General features: G+C 35.1%; 1 protein-coding gene across 1 annotated transcript; it reads left to right on the top strand.

Annotated features, from left to right (window-relative positions):
* Positions 1-1,327: 1,327 nt before the first annotated feature.
* Positions 1,328-4,091, top strand: LOC105214213 (gustatory receptor for bitter taste 22e-like). Its single transcript, XM_011187506.2, has 2 exons — positions 1,328-2,476; positions 3,939-4,091. Exons 1-2 carry the CDS (start codon positions 1,328-1,330, stop codon positions 4,089-4,091), a joined length of 1,302 nt encoding a protein of 433 aa, XP_011185808.2.
* Positions 4,092-20,809: the final 16,718 nt, after the last annotated feature.

The raw sequence follows: 20,809 nt of genomic DNA, 5'->3' as shown, positions 1-20,809 counted from the left end.
CCGGGTACCACACTAGTCGGCTAGCAAAATAGATGGATGCTATTGATAAGGATCTAAGACACTCCTTAACTAGCCCGGAGCGTACTGTCATCGATTCCAATGCCAGTATTGCCGCTCTGCTGTCGGAGTGAATACAAACCTCTCTAAAAGGTCACCATACGGAGCAGTGTGTCCACTGCTACTTTGCTTGGAAGACACTACAGTGGTCAGGTAGCCTAAGCTGGTGTTGATAGAGCTTAGAGAGTAGTGAATCGAACAAAGAACTGGTATAAATTAAATAAACTGGCATCATTTAATAGAGATTGAGTGCAAAGCAGTATAAAAAGAATATTGCACCTCCTATATCAGATAAATTGCTTGTCAAGAGAGCAGACGACAAATATAGTGAGCAGCGTAGTGTCGAATCGAAGACGACTTTGTTATTATATCCTAGTTTCATTAAAATTCACCGTCTTCCAACAGACTGCTTGCTTTATGTATGTTTACGACCTACTTGCGAGTAGTTTTGTTCTATTTAGCCTAGTTAGATTTTTTTATTGTGTATTTTAAAGAAAAGAAAGCTTAAGGTATATCCAGTTAGTTTAAACTTTCTCTTCATTTTCCTATTCGCGCGTTCTCACAATGCTTTTCAGCCGTATTGTTAACGTCGGTTGTCGTGTTATAACTGTTAACGGTGCATCAGTTCACTGATTAACAATGACAATAGAGCACAATAATAGAAAGACAAGCTCTTCAACTCCATAGCTATTGTTCAGCTGACTTCCTACTGTAGCGGAGTTGTGATATAGATGATATAGATGATATAGATGATATAGATATAGTATGTTCATCTATAAAATACATACGTATATATCCTCATATTTACATTCATAAGTAATAATGCATCTGTGCAAGTAGTTTAAGTGTTGCATAAATGAAATATTGTTTCATTTCCGGTCATAAATAATTTATGACAACATAAATCTTCGCGAGTGTAATGGTACTTTTTTTTAAAGAAGAGAAAGGTTCATTCATGCTTTGAAATAAAAATAAAAAGTATCAAGTTATGCATATAGAAAAAGGGGTTTATAATATTTATCGGTACAAACTTAGTAAATATTTCGGAAAAATACTGACTCATATACTCGCTGTAATACTACTCGTTGTCCACGATGACAACTACAACACAACACAGAGGCTATCAGCTAAATATACCTCCTGATTAAGAAAATGCTTAACACTGACTGACATTATCCAAATATTAAATAAATATTAAACAAATAATAATATTAAGTGCTTTCTGAAGCAACACCTAAGCTACAAAGCCTCAGGCAGTAACCCTTCAGACATGTGTTCAGAGACAACGAAGACTGTGCTGCGGCAAATGCGCAAATTAGTGGCGGACACATGCATTTCAACGCAGTTCCTGTTCTCCACCGCGCTCGGCCTCTTCCCCTACAAATACAACACGGGCACACGACGTTTGACAATCGCACGATGGCTGAACTACTATTGGCCACTGATAAATATTGCAATTGCGCTGATGACTCTGTACATATATTTTCTAAAATCAAAAATGAACGAAATACATTTCATCAGCGATAAGCCGTTAAATAAATTACTCGCGCACATTCATTACATACTCGGCTTTTGCACACTCTACGTGATCGTCATTACGAATTGGTGCCGCCGGAAGGAGCTCTTCAGACTGCACAATGAGCTGGTGCAAATGCAGCGGCGTCAACAGCGCTGGCAACGAAGATGGACTGTGAAATCAAATAATCAGATCGAAGCATTCTATTACAACTGCATCATAGCCAAGAGCGTAATGACACTGCTGCAGGAGGTGTCGAGCATAAGCGGCAAGATGGGCATTAATCCGCATCCGTCATTAAAGTATGTCTTATATGTCGTTTTCATGTTCGCCATGAAGAACGTCACCTACTTGACGGTGACCAATTTCCATTTCGCGCTACTCAATATCTATCGGCAATTGCAGCAGGTTAATTGGAATTTTCAAGAGGTGGTGCGGCTGTGGGGCGAGCGTGCACCAAACGCGTTCGATATGCCATTTGAGCATGTGACTGATATTGCATTTGATGCGGGGGCTCAGTCTCACAGCGCTAAGCGGCGGTATGGTCGTAGAAATTTCGACGAGAGTGCCATCACCGATTTGTGTCGTCAATATGTGCGGATTTGCGCTTTGGCCAAGCGCGTTTGCAAGCATTACGAGTGGCAAGTGTTGCTCTTCCTCGCTATTATTTTGTTTGGCAATGTCATGTCGACGTTCTACTTTCTCGTTTACCTCGGTGGCAATGTATTGCCTCAAGAACTCTTCTCACCCACGTTGTTCCTGCAGATCTACTTTATCAACACTTTGGATTTGGGATTCTTTATGGTTATATGTGAGCGTTCTATGGCGTCGTCCAAAGAGACGGGCTTCTTGCTGAAAAAGTTGTCTCAGTTGAAGAGCTTACCACCTGCGCTTCAACATGAGGTGAGTGAAAACCAAATATGTATTTACTGATTGAATATTGAATGGAAATGAGCATTTTACTAAAAAACGTTTGCTTTTTAATAAGATAACCTTACTTTTGACTTGAATTCACTTATGCAATTTCTTCATGGTTGAAAGGTTTTATTTCTAAGCTCGTAGTTCTTTGTTTCGTCGTATGTGACAGTTGACAGCTGACAGATGACAGCTTCAAATACCAATAATTGTTAAATTTCTTAAACGTGTTCAGACTTTAGGTTAGGTTAGGTTACTCTGGTAGGCTAAAACGCCACACATAGACCAGTTTTGGTCTTTTGCGATACCATATTTGCGTCACATAGGTAATGAAGAGTAATCATCCTTTAGGATGCCAGCGCTTGTTGCGAATTTCAAAAGGTTTTGTGGATTCACCAACGAAATCTTTTCCAGATTAACGTAATGTGTAGCCCCAAAATGCTGAAGCCGTTGTCTTGACAAAGCAGGACATTCACAGAAGAGGTGCTCCATTGTTTCTCTGGTGCCTTGCTCTTGACATTTCCTGTAGTCTTCACGATCTATCAGCCCCATCTTGTAGGCGTGCGCCGCCACAAGACAGTGACCAGTGAGTATGCCGACCATATTCCTACATTTGCTTCTATCGAGCGCCAATAGAAATTTCATGTACTTCTTATCTACCACCTTGCACATAACTTTTGCGGTTTTGCATTCCCGGTATATTCTTCCAGCGCGCTTTGAACTTTTTTACCAAGTTTCTGTCTAGATCATCATATAGACAGTGCATAGGTCTATCTACGTTCATCATGTTTTCGGATGACAGTTTTACGCCTCGTTTGGCCTGGCTCCCAGTATAATTGAAGTCGTCTATTTCTGGCGTCATCATCCACTGCTGTCCTACCACTTAAGACACTTTTGACCGATATGCTGAAGGAATATATTGCCTTGATTGCCGCCTGATTGTCTACGTATATGTTTACTTTAGAGTATCCTGTTGGTGCGCTTAAGTATAGCTCAGCGGCTTTTCCAATTGCAAACACCTCACTGAGCCTAAGGTTCTATGCCATAAGGCGCCCCGCCGATTTTGCCGCGCTGTTTTCATCGAAGAAATCTATAGGCTGCAGGTTTAGACTTTATTTCAGTATGAAAATAATAACGAAATTCTTTACATATTTTTGATGAACACTTATAATAAATAAATGCGAAAATATTACTTTTAGTAGAATATTTATGAAATAAATTGCACAGAAACTGTTAATTCTGAATTTCATTTTTCCTGTTTCACATTCTTATTATTTTATTCTCATCCGAATTGTAATCTCTCATACATTTTTAATATGAAAATTTATTTAAAAATGTGAATTCGTTTTAAGCCTTCACGAAAATAAATAAGAAAAATAATAAAAAAAAAAACATTTAGCAAACTATAAATGAAATTGAAAAATATTGTTATGCCATTATTTATTTACAGTTCGAAATGCTAAGCATATTCATGGCCGGCGAAACTGTACGCTTTCGCTTCTGCGGCTTAGTGGAGTGGAATTTTCGCACTGGCGCCAGCTATATGACGGCAACCATTTTATATTTGATTGTTTTAGTGCAGTTCGATTACTATAATTTGTGAATTCATATTTATTTTTCTTTCATAACATTGGACAAATAATTTTTTTCTGTGAATATTTAAGCCATAATAAATCCAAGTAAATCCGTTCATTATTAAAACAGAAAGTGCTGTGCTTTTAATGTAACTGCGTATGTGGGAAATTGTAAATTGCTCAATTACAAAAAATAGGACAGTTTTTCAGTTCTCAAAAGACAAAAAGACATACCGCATGCCAAACTCCCACTACTACCATACTCATTTCAGATTTCTGTCTTTAAACTAAAAAAATAAAAAATTGACCTCGCTCTCTTAGCTACATAAAACACATGTATCTTTAATTTACGTTGCCACATTACACAAGCTTATTTACGGCCAACGTTACGTCACTGCTGTTGGCACAGCAACACTCATTTGGCGCTGTGTCCACTCTTGTTTCGCTCCGTTGCATCAGAAAATTTCGTATACAATTGGCAGCTGTTCAGCTTTGCAATCATTCTCACTTGGTTTGATTCTCCACGCTGTTCATTTTATTTGCCTTCTTTTCATTTTTTGCTTTGAAAATATTTGGTACTTTTCCCATTTTGCTGTGGATACACACTTTCTTTGTTTATTTATTTATTTATTTATTTACCGACAGCATTTAGTTTTGTGTGTGTGTGTGTGCGTTGGCAAATCCTCACGGAGATATTAGGTCAAATTTAGGTTGTAAGCGGAAATTACCGTAGACACTTGGCTATGGTAAGCAACCCCTAAAGATATTACTGCCGCACGACAATTTTTCGTTTATTAGTTTGTTTATGGGTTTCTTTACAATCAATCCGAGGCTGTAGTTGAAGGTTTTCATGGCATATTTATATGTGTATATGTTTAAGTGAAGGTGTGTAGAATTCGAGGAAAATTTAAGAGCTTAAACTACAGCATGTTCGGTATATATTATATATATTATGGTTGTTCTTATTATATATTTTATTATTCTGTCCACTATTTTTCGTATCTTTCACTTTAAATTACTCCTTGAGAAAGTATCTCCTTACTATAAATATACCAGCCATATGTGTTGAATCATTTTGGCCAAATCTTGCTGACTTCTCAAATGATAACTGGTATAAAATTTGATACATTTTGGTTTGAGCCTTTTCTTAAGTAGTCTCTCTCTTTAAAGATCTCTCTATAGTGTAGATATGTAGCAGAAATATAAATTGTATTTGGTTCGCCAAAGTTTAGAGAGTAGTGTATCAAACGAACAACTGGTATAAATCAAATAAACTGGTATAATCAAATGATGTTGGTTTAGAAAGCAATATAATCAACTTAATTGCATTAAAATTCTATATTTTTTTTCTATTTCGTCTATTGTGAGATCTTCTTCTGTATTTTGCAGAAAAGTAAGCTAAAAGTGTAGTCAATTAGTATAGCTTAAGTTTATTCGATTAAAATAAGCACTTCCCTAATGCGAATATCCCAAACATATGTGTGTTGAACCTTGAGTAATGTGTTGTCATTTTAAACATTTCGGCCAAACGTTGTTGGCAGCAACAAATGAGCGAAAAATTGATAGCTCAAAATACATCAATATCTATCTCGTTGTCCTTTTGTTGCTTGGAGATTAGCCATTAAAACGGTGCGCCTGACCAACAGCAACTGAATTTGATTAGACAAATGGGTGAAGATATTTTCTTCGAATTCTGCAAAAAAAAGAAAGTAAATTTGATTTTCGATATAATTTTATTTGTGAGAAGAATATTGGAGAAGACTAAGTAGGGATTTTTAGGTTATAAATGGTTGAAAGGTGGCTTAATGAAGGATTTGATATAATTGAAATATCTTTGTTGAGTTGGAGTAAGTTGTTTTAGTGAGTCTACTTATAAGTTACGAAGTTCTAAGTAGTTGACGTCATCCTGTTATTGTTAAATTTTTAGAACTTTTAGTCAAAATATAATATTTTTTGTATCGAAAATTACTCCAACAATTAGCTTTACTTATTTTTCATATTTTTCAACTCAAAAATTAAATTATAAAATTAATATTTATCATAATTGAGCATTGCTTTATCAGCACACGGCGAATCTTTTGCAAATTGATCTCATAAAACTCGGTGGCTTTCATTTAAATGCAAATTAAGTAAATGTGCCAGTTTATAGCCTGTGGTCTATCTCGCACAATTAACAGTTTACGGACATTTTAATAATAACAGTCATGATAATTTTCAAATATGAACAAAGCGAAATTCTACCAAATGTGTTCGTGAAAAAGCTGTAAAAAGCTTGGTGATTTAGAATTGTGCTGATGGCATGCAATGCAGCTAAATTAGTGGAAGGATAAATATATATTAAGATTATAATTAAAGCTCTTGAAATAGAGCAGCTGCTTTGATATAAACATTGCTATAGAACTCGGAGGAGTATTTGTATAGTTATACATATAATGGCATCAACTAATCCTGCCACTATCCGGTATTTTACTTTCATTTGATTAATCATTAAGCTGAGCCTCACTTCAATTGCTTCATAAAGGTGTACTTTCCAACTCAAACGTGGCATTATTTATATCGCTGTCGCTTTACCAACGCACATATACACGCCAAACAAAGCATAGTGTTGGCTCGTAAATGTGTAAATATTTACGCAAGCCCAACTACTATTATTTCCGCTAAATTATATTGCGAAATTTCACTGGAAATAGCATAAAAATTGTAAATGAACGCATAAAAATTTCCGTTGGCACAATTAAAGTGCGCCGTCAGGAAGCACTCAGCCAACCACATACACACACACACACCGGCACACAAATATTATTATACGAGTAAATGGCAACACCCAAACAAGCATGAATGCAGGTCGCGTATTTGGCAATCGCACAAATGTGTATAAAATTGTATGGTGCGAGTATGTGCGAATGTTCTTACTTTTATTTCAGCTAAAATGCCAAAGCAGAGAGCGCGCAATACAAAAACACAAAAAGCTGTGAGCGCCTGCTAAAATCAAAACATAAACATTGCGACGCTCTCTCCAGCTTCCGCAAAGCTTTTTTGGAATACTGGGAATTTCTGCAATTGCTCGAGAGTAGATTAGAGTGGAGCTCTCTGCTTGTCTACCAACCTTGTGTGCTGTCGCCAGCAGCAGTTATAAACCGTACAGCATTGGCAAATTTATTATGCCGTCTCACTTCGATGATATCATCCGCATAGCTTGCAATAATACAGCGAGTACTGGCGGTTTATTATTTTATTTTCATTGCGCTTTTCGTTGGAGTATAATATATCATTTGAAAACGCAAGTATTTTATAGTTTTCCGCAATAGTAAAAAGTAAAAAGTTTTTGTTCATGTTTTCAAATGCAATAAAAGCTGTATGCGTCAAAGCAGTAATTACGGATTTTAAAGCGATTATATTATTTAAGGAACTTTGTCAATTAATGGTCTGTAAACTTTCATGTCTAAATTGTAAACGAAAAGCATACTTTCAGGGAGAATTTTTTTTTAATCTTTTTGCTTGTTATTAATATTTTAACAGGTGGCAATATTATTCTAAAATTTGTGAATATATTGCTTGTTCTTTTCTTGATTTATTCGTATATAGATATCTTTGTTCCTTAGAAAGCACATTCAGAACTACTTCTCTGTAACCAATTGAGGTTCCAAAGTAAGGTTCAACAATAAATACTTGTCATTCTTAGAGCGTTGAAATAAACTCCAAATTAATATTTGTTGCTTATGACGATGAGAAGTCTATAAAAAGCGCTACTTCAAGGGCACATATAAATATTTTAATAAAATCAGCCTAGACATTGTGGATTTTTTTAAGAAATTATTTTTTAATATATTTAAAAATTACTTCCTCAATTTGTCTTTTTTCTTACACTCTTTTATTTTATGCTTTGCTAATATTTCACTTTTATATACTGCACAAGCAGCTCTTCATTCATTTTGATGGGTTAGTAAATATGTTTTTGTTGCATAGCGCCAGTTGCTGTGGACATTCAAATAACTTTTGAACTTTACCTGCATTCACATAGAAGTATTTTAATAGTGGTGGTGAGACATATTTATGAAGTTTTATTTAAGCACTTTAGTTATTTCATTATAGAAATTTGTTATGTTTAGCTGCTTTGTGAGTTCTTTTGATACCATTTATATTTTAATTTTAATTTTAATTTTAATTTTAATTTTAATTTTAATTTTAATTTTAATTTTAATTTTAATTTTAATTTTAATTTTAATTTTAATTTTAATTTTAATTTTAATTTTAATTTTAATTTTAATTTTAATTTTAATTTTAATTTTAATTTTAATTTTAATTTTAATTTTAATTTTAATTTTAATTTTAATTTTAATTTTAATTTTAATTTTAATTTTAATTTTAATTTTAATTTTAATTTTAATTTTAATTTTAATTTTAATTTTAATTTTAATTTTAATTTTAATTTTAATTTTAATTTTAATTTTAATTTTAATTTTAATTTTAATTTTAATTTTAATTTTAATTTTAATTTTAATTTTAATTTTAATTTTAATTTTAATTTTAATTTTAATTTTAATTTTAATTTTAATTTTAATTTTAATTTTAATTTTAATTTTAATTTTAATTTTAATTTTAATTTTAATTTTAATTTTAATTTTAATTTTAATTTTAATTTTAATTTTAATTTTAATTTTAATTTTAATTTTAATTTTAATTTTAATTTTAATTTTAATTTTAATTTTAATTTTAATTTTAATTTTAATTTTAATTTTAATTTTAATTTTAATTTTAATTTTAATAAAAGGTCTTCAAAAACTTAAAGCTGTTTTTCAACTTAATTATGACTTTGAACCTAATATTGGCCATGGCGTATGAGTTATATTTCTATACAGCATAGGTACTACATATTTTATTAAAGTTCGCCGCAAAGTCATAACAACGACTATTTAATTCGAGCTATAATTATATATAAATACTTAACTTTATTAAATAAATAAATATATTAATACAAATATTCATAATAGAGCCAAAGAGAGTAATTTCCTAATTGATGTGTAAAGCTGACAAAAGCGTATAATATTTAAATCAGAAATTCGGTAGATTATCCGCAAATGATTTGTACGCACTACTGACGAGAGAATTAACGCTTATTAAATCTAAAATTCCATTTGCTGCGCAGCTAAAGAAGTATTATTGATATCAGTGAGGCATAAACAGTTTTTCGCCTTAATTTTTAATAATTTAATTAATTTTTTTTTATAAATTTTCACATGACGTACTAGCATTTTAAAGCAATATTTGCATGTAAATATTATGCATTTTCTCTAATTTAATAATATAAAATAATATCTATAATTTAATAATAAAATAAATATAGTTTGACAGGTCGTATGAGTAATATTTATGCTATGCAATATCACAATCTCACCAAATATTTAGAAAATTAAATAAAATACTATTTCTACAACTTGTCATTTGCTAATGCGTAATTTATTAAAACAGACTCAAAATTACTGTTCAAAATTCTTCTCAGCACAAACAAGCAACCTGAGCTCTTTGGCGTCATATACTTTTTAATGCATATAAATTTCTACTTAAGCGCCAATGCCAAGCTTTACGCAATGCTTTAAATAAGACACAATCAACTAATAACATTTGCACACAGCACCTGCCTCACAAAGCTTTGAATACACTTTGAATACGCTTTGTGTACACACACACATATATATTTATACATATGTATATGGAATGTATATAGAACGGCATTTGACGTACATGGCGTATGCGTAACATATTTGCATGCAAAGCCATTGCTCCAGCTTGTACTACGTGTAGCAATTATGCATATGTTGCTGGTTTTTCATGCAAATTTTTCTACACTGACATAATCTAATTGGCACTAAAAATGTTCTTATCTAACTTGGCAAAGAAACACGTGTAGCATAAGCACATACATATATTGTACATTTTAGTCTTCGCTATATAATTATTTGCGAAATGCTACATGTTAGCCGTATAATTCATAAGAATTCATAAGAATTGTAGTAGCAGGTGAAATTAAATGCATATGTGACCAAAATTTATTTGTTCAACGTTGGTGAATTGTTTGTTATGCTGCTGTATTTATATAAGTAGTATGTATGCTTATGCTTGCTGAATAAATATGAGCAGCTAGCGCTGGAGCTGAGCTAGTTTTAAAATATAAAATGTTAAGATAAGTAAATGAGATATAAAATGCTGAATATTTTTACACATATCTCTTATATGGAAATATTTTGTTAGGATATGAATTAAAATAATGAATTATGATTGTAGAAACATTAATTTGGTAGCTTGGGTATTATTTTTTTCTCAAATTCAACATAATAGTCAGTCATAAGTGGCTATCAGCTTCCTCAGTACATATTATATATAATTGCCACATCTCTGCTGTGTTGTTTATCGTATTGTAAGCTTCTAAGTGCCAACAAATCTCTAAAATTCTTATTATTATATACATATATCCACGAATATGCAAATCACACAATCAATGATTCACAAAGTGAATCGCCAACTTCAATTAGAATTGAAAATAAAATTGCTCAGCTTTGCAAAAAAAAGAATTCTACAAAAATACAAAGCGATTAGCAGCTTCGTTCGATGGACAGCTTATTCGATTTGTATATGGAAACACGTGCGGCAACTTTGGCGAGTGAAAGTGATAGCGAACATACACACTTGCTGGATGGAGATGGATATACATAGATGTAGCGAGCGGAAAGAAAACAGCAGCTGTAGAAGTAAGAGGTATAAGTGTGTGGGTTTGATGTGAGTATGATGTCTCAGCCAACGTAATGGCCTAAGCAACACAGTCGACGCCTCGTTTCATGCGATTTGCGCTGGTCAAGTGTTTTGCTAGTGTTGTTTTTTTTAATTTTTTTTTTATTTCTGCTCACTTAAGCTGTTTGTTTTTATTTGAAATGAGTTTACACAATGCTTCACTTCATCTGTACACCCACAGCACATTCGATTTTATTGCTTCAGTGTTTATTTTTTCGTTTTATTTTTTATTTCTTGATTTTTTTTTTACTTTTTTATTTCAAAAAAAAAATTTAATTTTAAATTTTAAAATTTTAATTTTTTTTTTCACTCCAAAGTTGTATGCTTTTAAAATCTACTTCTCAAATATAGCTAAATTTTTTTTCTTATTGCTCTAAGCGGATTATTAACTTTATGCGCCGCCGAGGACCTTCATAGCCAGCACTGCTCATTTATTTGCGCTCCTTCCATATACTCTATACTAAGGTACTGATGTGTTAATGACCTGTTCAGTGAGCTCCCGCAGTTTCTTTGCTGCCGCAGGCATTTCATATGTTCATACGCTTCATTTGCTGAACTTATATTTGAGTTCTGTTTCCAGCCCGTGAAAGTTTGAACAAAAACACATAATAACAATAATAATAATAACAATATTGCAAACAGTTGTATTGTTGTGTGAAAACATGGCCGCCGACTCTCACTCAAACGCGGACCGTTCAAATTTGTTGCAGGCAGCAAAGTTGTCAAACAATCGAAAATGGTCAAACATAAGGCTTTTTATGATGCCGTTTGATGTTGTTGGCGCAATTAATACTTTGTACTTTTTTTATTATTTTTTTACTGCTTCTACTTTGTGCACTTTTTATGCGCACACGTTTAATGCCACAAAGCTTTTTCCACAGTTGCTTTAAAGCTTTTGCTTTTTTTTTTGTTTTCAGCATTTCTTGTGTGGTCCTTTCGGTTTCATAGCACTTTAAATGTGCATGTTCAACTTTTATGCGCCGCCACGCCAGCTTATATGCCTTTTGCTGTTTTGCCAACGCCATAAAATTAAGTACTCGAACGTTTATGCTTTGCACTCAAATGACTACGAACTAACCAAGAATCAAAATGAAAGCCAAGTTTTTGAAGTTGGAGCGAGTATATGAGGTTGTAATGCTCGTAACAACATTTAATTGCAAGCGATTTGTTACAATTTCAATTCAATTTAATTTAATTACTTTTTCCTTTATTAAACCATAAATAAAGAAAAAGGTTCGAAAGTTGGCACTCAAGAGACTGTGTAGCATAAAATTTGCCTTTCAATTATGCACATTTGTTTCTATTTACGCTAATTCAATTACATATAATTTTTTAAATGAAAGAAAAAAAATTTCGGTGTGACAGGTCGTATGAGTAATATTTTATTAAATGAAATAAAAATAATTTCCAACTAAATTAGCATTGTCAACTACTTTCTAACGTCAAACTGCATGACATAATTTACATAAAACGCCATACAAAATTATTACATAACAACTAGCGCATACAAACTAAATATGCTAGTTAGACTTCATGCGACATACAAAAGTAAGCCAACTGAATGAAAAACTCACTTGTCAACTGTGTGTGTCTCTACATATGTACGTGCGCGCAACTTTGAAATTCCCGCGAGCGCCTTACCAACCGAACCGAATTGGAGAAAGACATCACAAATGTAGGCTTATCACGCAGGCAGTGAAGCTGTAGACGCGTCGTCTGCCAACCAAGCAGTTGACAGGCTAGAGGCATATGCGCTAAACTGTAAGTACTTTAAAACTCGCCGACAACCGCACACACACACACAAACATATACATTTACATGTTCATATAAAGAAGAAGAAAAAATATTGCTAAGGCCGGTGTGTATTTGCTATACAACACTGTCATGGTTTCAACTTTGCTTTTGCACGCACGCACTTGTCCTACTCGCAACGTCAATTTTATTTCACTAGCACGTACACGTGAGACACACACACACACATATGCGCGCATATGTAAGTCATTTCTATGTGTGCATTTATGTTATCTTTATTCAGCGTCGTTTGTCGCTTTGCTTGCAACGCTTGTTTGGCAGTGGAGTAAGGGCTGTATTTTCTTTGCTGCGCTGCCATTGGCATATTCGCAGCAGCTCACTTCGTCTCACACTCACCACGACAACTCTTTAATGCTCCGCTTTTTAGTCACTGCACATTTTTAATGAAGTCGCCGCATTTTTTGTTGTTGTTTTTGTTTTTGCTTCGCGCGCTCTGACTGTGTGGAAAATAAGCAATTAAAATACATGCCGTTTTTACTTAGCTTCAGTCAGTCTTTCAACCTAAATATGCATGTATACATATAAAGAGAGTTCTTTAAAAAAAATTATATACAGGGTGGTTCAATAAAGACTTTATAGCGGAAAACATTGAACTAAAGAAAAAAAATTATTGAAATTTGCCCTAAAACAAGATATTTAATATGAAAAAAAATCAAACAATATATATTAGGTTGTCAAATATCTCCCTTCCGCCTTTCCCTTTGAATTACGCGGCTATGTATAAAGCGCTAGAGATCTCGTATCTGGCAATACTATACATCTGTTAAACTACAAAACAACGCTAAGAATGATTAGTTTGGATATTGCGTTCAACAGTTATAGACGTGTAAACATGGAGTTCACTAACGCCGAAATTCCCGCTATTTTAAAGTTTTCCTTCGTTAAAGGCAAATCCGCTAGAGAAACGTTCCGTGGGACTAATGGTGTTTTGGGGGATGGTACTATATCACTTCGAACTGCGGAGTAATGGTTTCGACGATTCAGAGTGGGTGAAAACGAAACTATGGATAAGCCAGCCGGCGGAAGACCTGTGACGACGAATACCGATCAAAACATGGAAAACATCGAGTTAGACCGGCATCTGCCAGGAGATGGGAGTTAGTCACCAAACCATTTTGAACTATCTGCAGAAGGCTGGGATAAATATCGAGAACTGAAGAGGGAAGCGAGACGCATTTGCAGACGTAAAAAGAAAGAGGCCGAAATGCGTGAGTATGAAAAGCTTGAAAAGCTGGCCGACATGGGTAATGCTCGAAAATGTTATGAAAAGATGAGGCGATTTACAGAAGGTTTCAAGACCGGAGCATTATCATGTAGGGACCGAGGAGGTAGTCTGGTAACGGATGTCTAGAGCATACTGGGATTATGGAGGGAACACTTCTCCGACCTGCTCAATGGCAGCGAAAGTACAACACCAGGAGATGGCGAACCCGATTCCCCAATCGATGACGATGGAACAGATGTTCCATTACCCGACCATGAAGAAATTCGAATAGCAATTACCCGCTTGAAGAACAACAAAGCGGCGGGGGCCGATGGATTACCGGCCGAGCTATTCAAATACGGCGGCGAAGAACTGATAAGGTGCATGCATCAGCTTCTTTGTATAATAGGGTCGGAAGAAAGCATGCCTGACGATTGGAATCTTAGTGTGCTCTGTCCAATCCACAAAAAGGGAGATCCCACAATCTGCGCCAATAACCGTGGTATAAGTCTCCTCAATATCGCATATAAGGTTTTGTCAAGCGCATTGTGTGAAAGACTAAAGCCCACTGTCAACGAACTGATTGGACCTTATCAGTGTGGCTTTAGAGCTGGAAAATCTACAATGGACCAGATATTCACAATGCGCCAAATCTTGGAAAAGACCCGAGAGAGAAGAATCGATACTCACCATCTGTTTATCGATTTTAAAGCTGCCTTCGATAGCACGAAAAGGAGCTGCCTTTATGCCGCGATGTCTGAATTTGGTATCCCTGCAAAACTAATACGGCTATGTAAGCTGACGTTGAGCAATATCAAAAGCTCCGTCAGGATCGGGAAGGACCTCTCCGAGCCGTTCGATACCAAACGAGGCTTCAGACAGGGTGACTCACTATCGTGCGACTTCTTCAATCTATTGCTGGAAAAAATAATACGAACTGCAGAACTAAATAGAGAGGGTACAATCTTCTACAAGAGTGTACAGCTCCTGGCGTATGCCGATGATATTGATATCATCGGAAGCAACAACCGCGCCGTTTGTCCTGCGTTTTCCAGACTAGATAAAGAAGCGAAGCGTATGGGTCTGGTGGTGAATGAGGACAAGACGAAATATCTCATGTCATCAAACAAACAGTCGGCGCACTCGCGTCTTGGCTCCCACGTCACTGTTGACAGTCATAACTTTGAAGTTGTAGATAATTTCGTTTATCTGGGAACCAGCATTAACAACACCAACAATGTCAGCCTTGAAATCCAACGCAGAATCACTCTTGCCAACAGGTGCTACTTTGGACTGAGTAGGCAATTGAAAAGTAAAGTCCTCTCTCGACGAACCAAAATCAAACTCTATAAGTCGCTCATTATTCCCGTCCTGATGTATGGCGCTGAAGCGTGGACAATGACAACATCCGATGAGACGACTCTTGGGGTTTTCGAGAGAAAGGTTTTGCGCAAGATTTATGGTCCTCTAAACATTGGCAACGACGAATACCGCAGACGATGGAACGATGAGCTGTACGATTTATACGACGACATTGACATAGTTCAGCGAATAAAAAGACAGCGGCTACGCTGGCTAGGTCATGTTGTACGGATGGAAGAAAACACTCCAGCTCTGAAAGTATTCGATGCAGTACCCGCTGGAGCAAGCCGCGGAAGAGGACGACCTCCACTCCGGTGGAAAGACCAAGTGCAAAATGACCTGGCTTCACTTGGTGTTTCCAGTTGGCGCCAAAAAGCAAAAAGGAGGTATGAGTGGCGCGCTCTGGTGGATTCGGCTATAATCGCTTAAAGCAGTTCCCACGCCAAATATATATATATATATATATATACACAAAAAGGCTTGATGTTTGGGTGTCACATAATTTGACGCAAACAAACCTTTAGGGCCGAATCAACGCCTGCGATATGCTGCTGAAACGGAACGAACTCGACCCATTTTTGAAGAGGATGGTGACTGGCGACGAAAAATGGATCACATACGACAATATCAAACGAGCGGTCGTGGTCGAAGGCCGGTTAATCGTCCCAAACAGTGGCCAAGCCGGGATTGACGGCCAGGAAGGTTTTGCTTTGTGTTTGGTGGGATTGGAAGGGAATCATCCACTATGAGCTGCTCCTATATGGCCAGACGCTTAATTCTACCATCTATTGCGAACAACTGGACCGCTTGAAGTAGACGATCGACCAGAACGTTCCAGAATTGGCCAACAGGAAGGGTCTAGGGACAACACCAGACCACACACTTCGTTGATGACTCGTCAGAAGCTACGGGAACTCGGATGGAAGATTTTACTACATCCACCATATAGCCCGGACATAGCGCCAAGTGATTAGCAACTGTTCCTGTACATGGAGAACTCCCTTGGTGTTGTAAAGCTGAACTCAAAATAGGCTTGTGAAGAGTGGCTGTCCGAGTTCTTCGCTAATAAGGAGGTGGCTTCTACGCGGGAGTATTACGAAGTTGCCGTCTAGATGGAAACAGTTTATCGAACAAAACGGCGCATATTTGAACTAAATCCGATCACTATAACACTTTTAATAAAGCATTGAATAACGAGCAAACAAGCAGAAGGATATTTGCCAACCTAATATATTATTACAAGAAAACCTTCAGAACCACCCTATTCAACCACATATAACCGCATATTTAGACATAACCGTGAATGAAAATGTTTGCTGAGCGAAAATGAGCAGAAAAAATCACTGTGTGTTCAAAGGCAGTTGTGGTAAAATGAGAATTCGAGCGCAATGCATAAGCATAGATCTCAATATGTACACACACAAAAAAATGCACATATACGTGCAACTTTTATTTATTTAGCTGCTGCTGCTTTCTATGTATGTGTGTGCGCTTTTGAATCCGTTCCTAATTATCTGTCATCCGCGCACAAATTGTCGTGCTCCTCACAATTCCAGTAGATTATGTAATAATATGCGTGTGTGCTCAAAAAGAAAGAGCGAAAACAAAAAACCATTATAGCTGACTGTGCCGTACATGGCGTATACGTAACAAATTTTCAATAGAACTCTACGTGGCTCCCACACACACGCGAGTTCTACATACGAACTGTATGACTTTGTATGGGCGCACATGCGCTGCCTATAATTAAGCATTCTACCGTTAAATGTTTATCAAGCACATTTACATACAGATATTGTGGGTATATGCTTAACATTACAGCTAATATTACACAAGAAGTGTCAATTACAAGCAGGCAATGGCGTAAACTACATAATAAGAGGCAAGCAAATGCATGGCTTTAATTGCTTAAATAGCGGGGGTAGTGGAATAAATTTAGACTTTCTAAGAAGCAGTTGAAGAAATCTAGAATACTTATATTTTCACTAATGTAAGTGCTGAGATAAGAATTCTCATAACATTTTTACACACGAAAATGAAATTAAACAAAAAATTGCAAAGCTAAGGGCAGTTCCTAAAAATGTTATTTTAAATGTATCTCTTATCTATTTAATTATTTTTTATTTTTTTTTTTTTAAATTAAGATTATTTATTTAATTTTTAGTAATTGCTCGCTTTATCTCTAAATTTTCATCCAAGTTAAACCCCACGAAAGATCAGATAAAAATTACACAAATTTATATATTAAGAACCCTTAATTTCACTTAAAGGTCACCTGCCTTGCATACAATCACACCTACTCCCTCTTTAAAGGAGTCTTATCCTTGACGCATTTGTTGCGTAAAATTACGCCATTTTACTTTTATCTTAGCTACATTCCTTCACCCATTCATTCATTTGCTTTAATCAGCCTTGTGCCTACGCCAACTCAGACTTACTCATAGTCTAATGGGTGACCGTCGAACAGAAATTGAGTTAAACTCTTAACAAGTTTGTGTGTGTCTTGTAGCGATTTCATGGTCGCAACCTTGAACTTTGACATGCTGTGTTTGCAAAATCTGCATAATTAAGTTTACATACCCGTTTTACGTTGATCTACTTACATATACGAGTACGTATTGATGGCATGCTGGGAAATGTGAGTTTCGAACTTTTTTGGAGTTGTAGAAGTGATTTGGCTAGGGTGTCATTTGACTTCTGATAGCAGAAGAAATTTTCTATTCTCTTATGTGAGGAATTAAAGTGTTAAGTTGTCTGGAAATATGGATTGTCTGGATATGGATATAAATGGATACGAGTTGTCTAGGCGAGGTTGATGCCCTATTGCATAGAATGAGAAACCTCAGGGTGCTTTTCTGCTATTGAAAATCGTATTCTACAATATAAAATAAATAAATAAAATGTACAGAAATAATAAGAGAAGCTCGACAATGCATCTAGTATACTCTATACACATACGAGGTGTGTTCAAAAAGTAACGGGAATTTTTATGTTTCCAAAATCCAATTGTCAAATATTTGCCTTAATCTTCGTAGACTTGACTCCGTGTGCCTTTGTTTTATTTCCAAAAATAATGAAATTTAAATTTGAAATCGTTTTACAAGTAAAGGAAATATAGTTAGAAAGCATTACTGCATAATATCGATTGAACTATAGGTCTACAAATTTACTTCCGCCGTTTTTTTTTTTTGTAAATTTAAGTTTTTTTTGTATGAAAACTGTTACAAATGTCGATGAGCCTCAGCCGCACTTTTCTTGGAATTAAAAAAGGAAAGCAAAATTTCCCGCAAATGTCGAGAATTCGGATCAAAAAGTGACATTTTCAGTTGAGAATAAGTTTGGGATGCAAACAGATCTCTACAAATATTTTGTTGGGTTTATGTTGACACAAATGTCTAAGATCGATATAAAACGATTTAATCGATTTAATCGACCATTGCTTGAACCTAGAGACATCTATTGGAAAACGGCGGAAGCAAAGTTGTAGACCTAATATTTTGAAGGCGACAACATTAATGTAGACTAATGAATCATGCAGGTTCTCTGTAATTCACTTCCGAGTGAAATTCAAGCAAATTCACTTTCAATCCGATATTTGGTACATTTGGTGTACTAAATTTCGATTTTATTTTTCAAATTCCACATTTTTTTTTAATTTTCACTTTCACTCGGCTTGCAGAACCTGCCTGAATATATATTTTTTTCAAAAACGAAAATTCCCGTTATTTTTTGAACACACCTCGAACATAAGAAAAACCCTTGAACGTGAATAATTTATGACATTTGAGACTTCCGCAGCTGAATCTCCAGCATAAATGTTTTTTTTTTCCTACAGGGTACCTTTATTTACAAGAAAACTTCGCAGCGCTGCCACTAAAGTTCAGTCGGATGTGTCTTATTTAATTTTGAATATTTGAATTAAGCATTACATATGGCTTTGGATATAAATCAATTACTTGAGAATCTCTACTAAAATTTTTCAGGCGTAAAATGTTGACTTTCGGATGATTAAGGCTTTTAAACAGGAAAAAAATATTTTATTCATGATTCATATCAAAACTAGTTTCATATGCAGTTGCCACCTGATTAAATTATTTATTTTTTATATAAATTAAAATTCATTATCCAACATTTCTATCGCCAAATTTGCCACATACCACGTTCATAACCCCACGCACCTAAAAAAGGGCTTTTATGCTAGAACCACAAGCCATCCACTTTAACGCCTGCACTTAAATGCCTGCAAATAGAGCAAAAAACAAAGCCACAGCCCTTAATAGTGTGAGATAGCGTAATTATTTGCTTTTCAACTCATTTTTTTCTTAATTTTTTCTATTTACCATACTTTTTATTTACCGTCTCTTAACTGATTTAACTCGTAATTCACTTAAACTAAGTGCATGCACATTACTCTTATTGTTTCTAACTGCAATCGTTTTTTTGTGTTTTTTTGCTATTTATTTTTCGCGCAGTTAAAGTTTTAATTTTCCACGCTGCGCCAACCCCACTCCACTCCACCGAGGGCCATGCGTTTTTTCACTTACTATCTGCTTGAATTGTGTTTTATGGCGACGCAATAAAATAAACTTATCTTCTTGCCATTTGCACTTGCAACGGACGACTGGCGGCGATGGTCGCCATTAAATGCTGTAAAACGGTGAGCGGCCGGTAGTGGTTGAGCGCGTTGAAATTGCGTTAATTAAAGGAAAACACGGTAAGAAAATATTAAAAGCGGAAAAATTGAAAATTATGCACTTCGCGCTGCCTTCCGGTTTTTGCGTTTCCCCTTTTGTTTTTTGTACTTTCTCTTATTTTACATATATATTTACTTTTCCACTCACACTCACATATATATGCACAATAATGTCTTATGGAGATAAAAACTTATGTCCGCGAAGTGCGAAAGTGAAAAATGTTATAACGCTTTCTTCAACTCCCATTGGAAGGCTTTAAACGACAATGGCAAGGATAATAGAGTGAATATACAGTATAAAGATTTTTATACACCTGCAACATGTTGGAAAGATTTACACTTGCTTTAAGAGAATTAAGAAAAATACTTTTATTTTATATAAGAAAATAATTATCAATAAAGTATCTCAACCAAGCGTGGAAGACATGTTCTCCAAGAGCTTCCCATTCTAACCTGCTATTATGAATTGTGGGTGTCGATCAATGGTTAGGTTCTTAAATTGGAATTATAAAAATAGATTACTTAAAACGTGTTTTTTTAGACGTGTGGTTTGTAATGAGCAATATTTTTTTAAGAATTTTCGAAGTTGGTCTAACAGCCTTTTCACACAGAAGCTAATTGATCAATTAAACGGCCTTTAAACATTTACAAAATAAAATAGAAATCTTATTTTTTTACATTAATTTTTAATCGAATTTCAATTGAGTTGAAAATTAAATGCAACTCTGCGAAACAGTAGATGTCGCTGCTGAAAATAATGGCTGCAGTTATTGAGAAAATAGCAAGCAGTTGTTGAAACATAACAACAAAAATTTATAACAGCTGATCGTTTATCGAGTAGCCGGCAGTGCGAAGGGCAAAAACTGGTTTCTCAATTAAAATTGTAATT

The sequence above is a fragment of the Zeugodacus cucurbitae genome, chromosome 3, assembly GCF_028554725.1.
Source record: "Zeugodacus cucurbitae isolate PBARC_wt_2022May chromosome 3, idZeuCucr1.2, whole genome shotgun sequence".
Taxonomy (NCBI): domain Eukaryota; kingdom Metazoa; phylum Arthropoda; class Insecta; order Diptera; family Tephritidae; genus Zeugodacus; species Zeugodacus cucurbitae.
This window is presented reverse-complemented; position numbering and strand designations above follow the sequence as displayed.

Coding starts and splice junctions, on each gene's coding strand:
- LOC105214213 (XM_011187506.2), top strand. CDS start 1,328: ATGTGTTCAGAGACAACGAAGACTGTGCTGCGGCAAATGCGCAAATTA. Junction 2,477..3,938: donor CACCTGCGCTTCAACATGAG/GTGAGTGAAAAC, acceptor ATTTATTTACAG/TTCGAAATGCTAAGCATATT.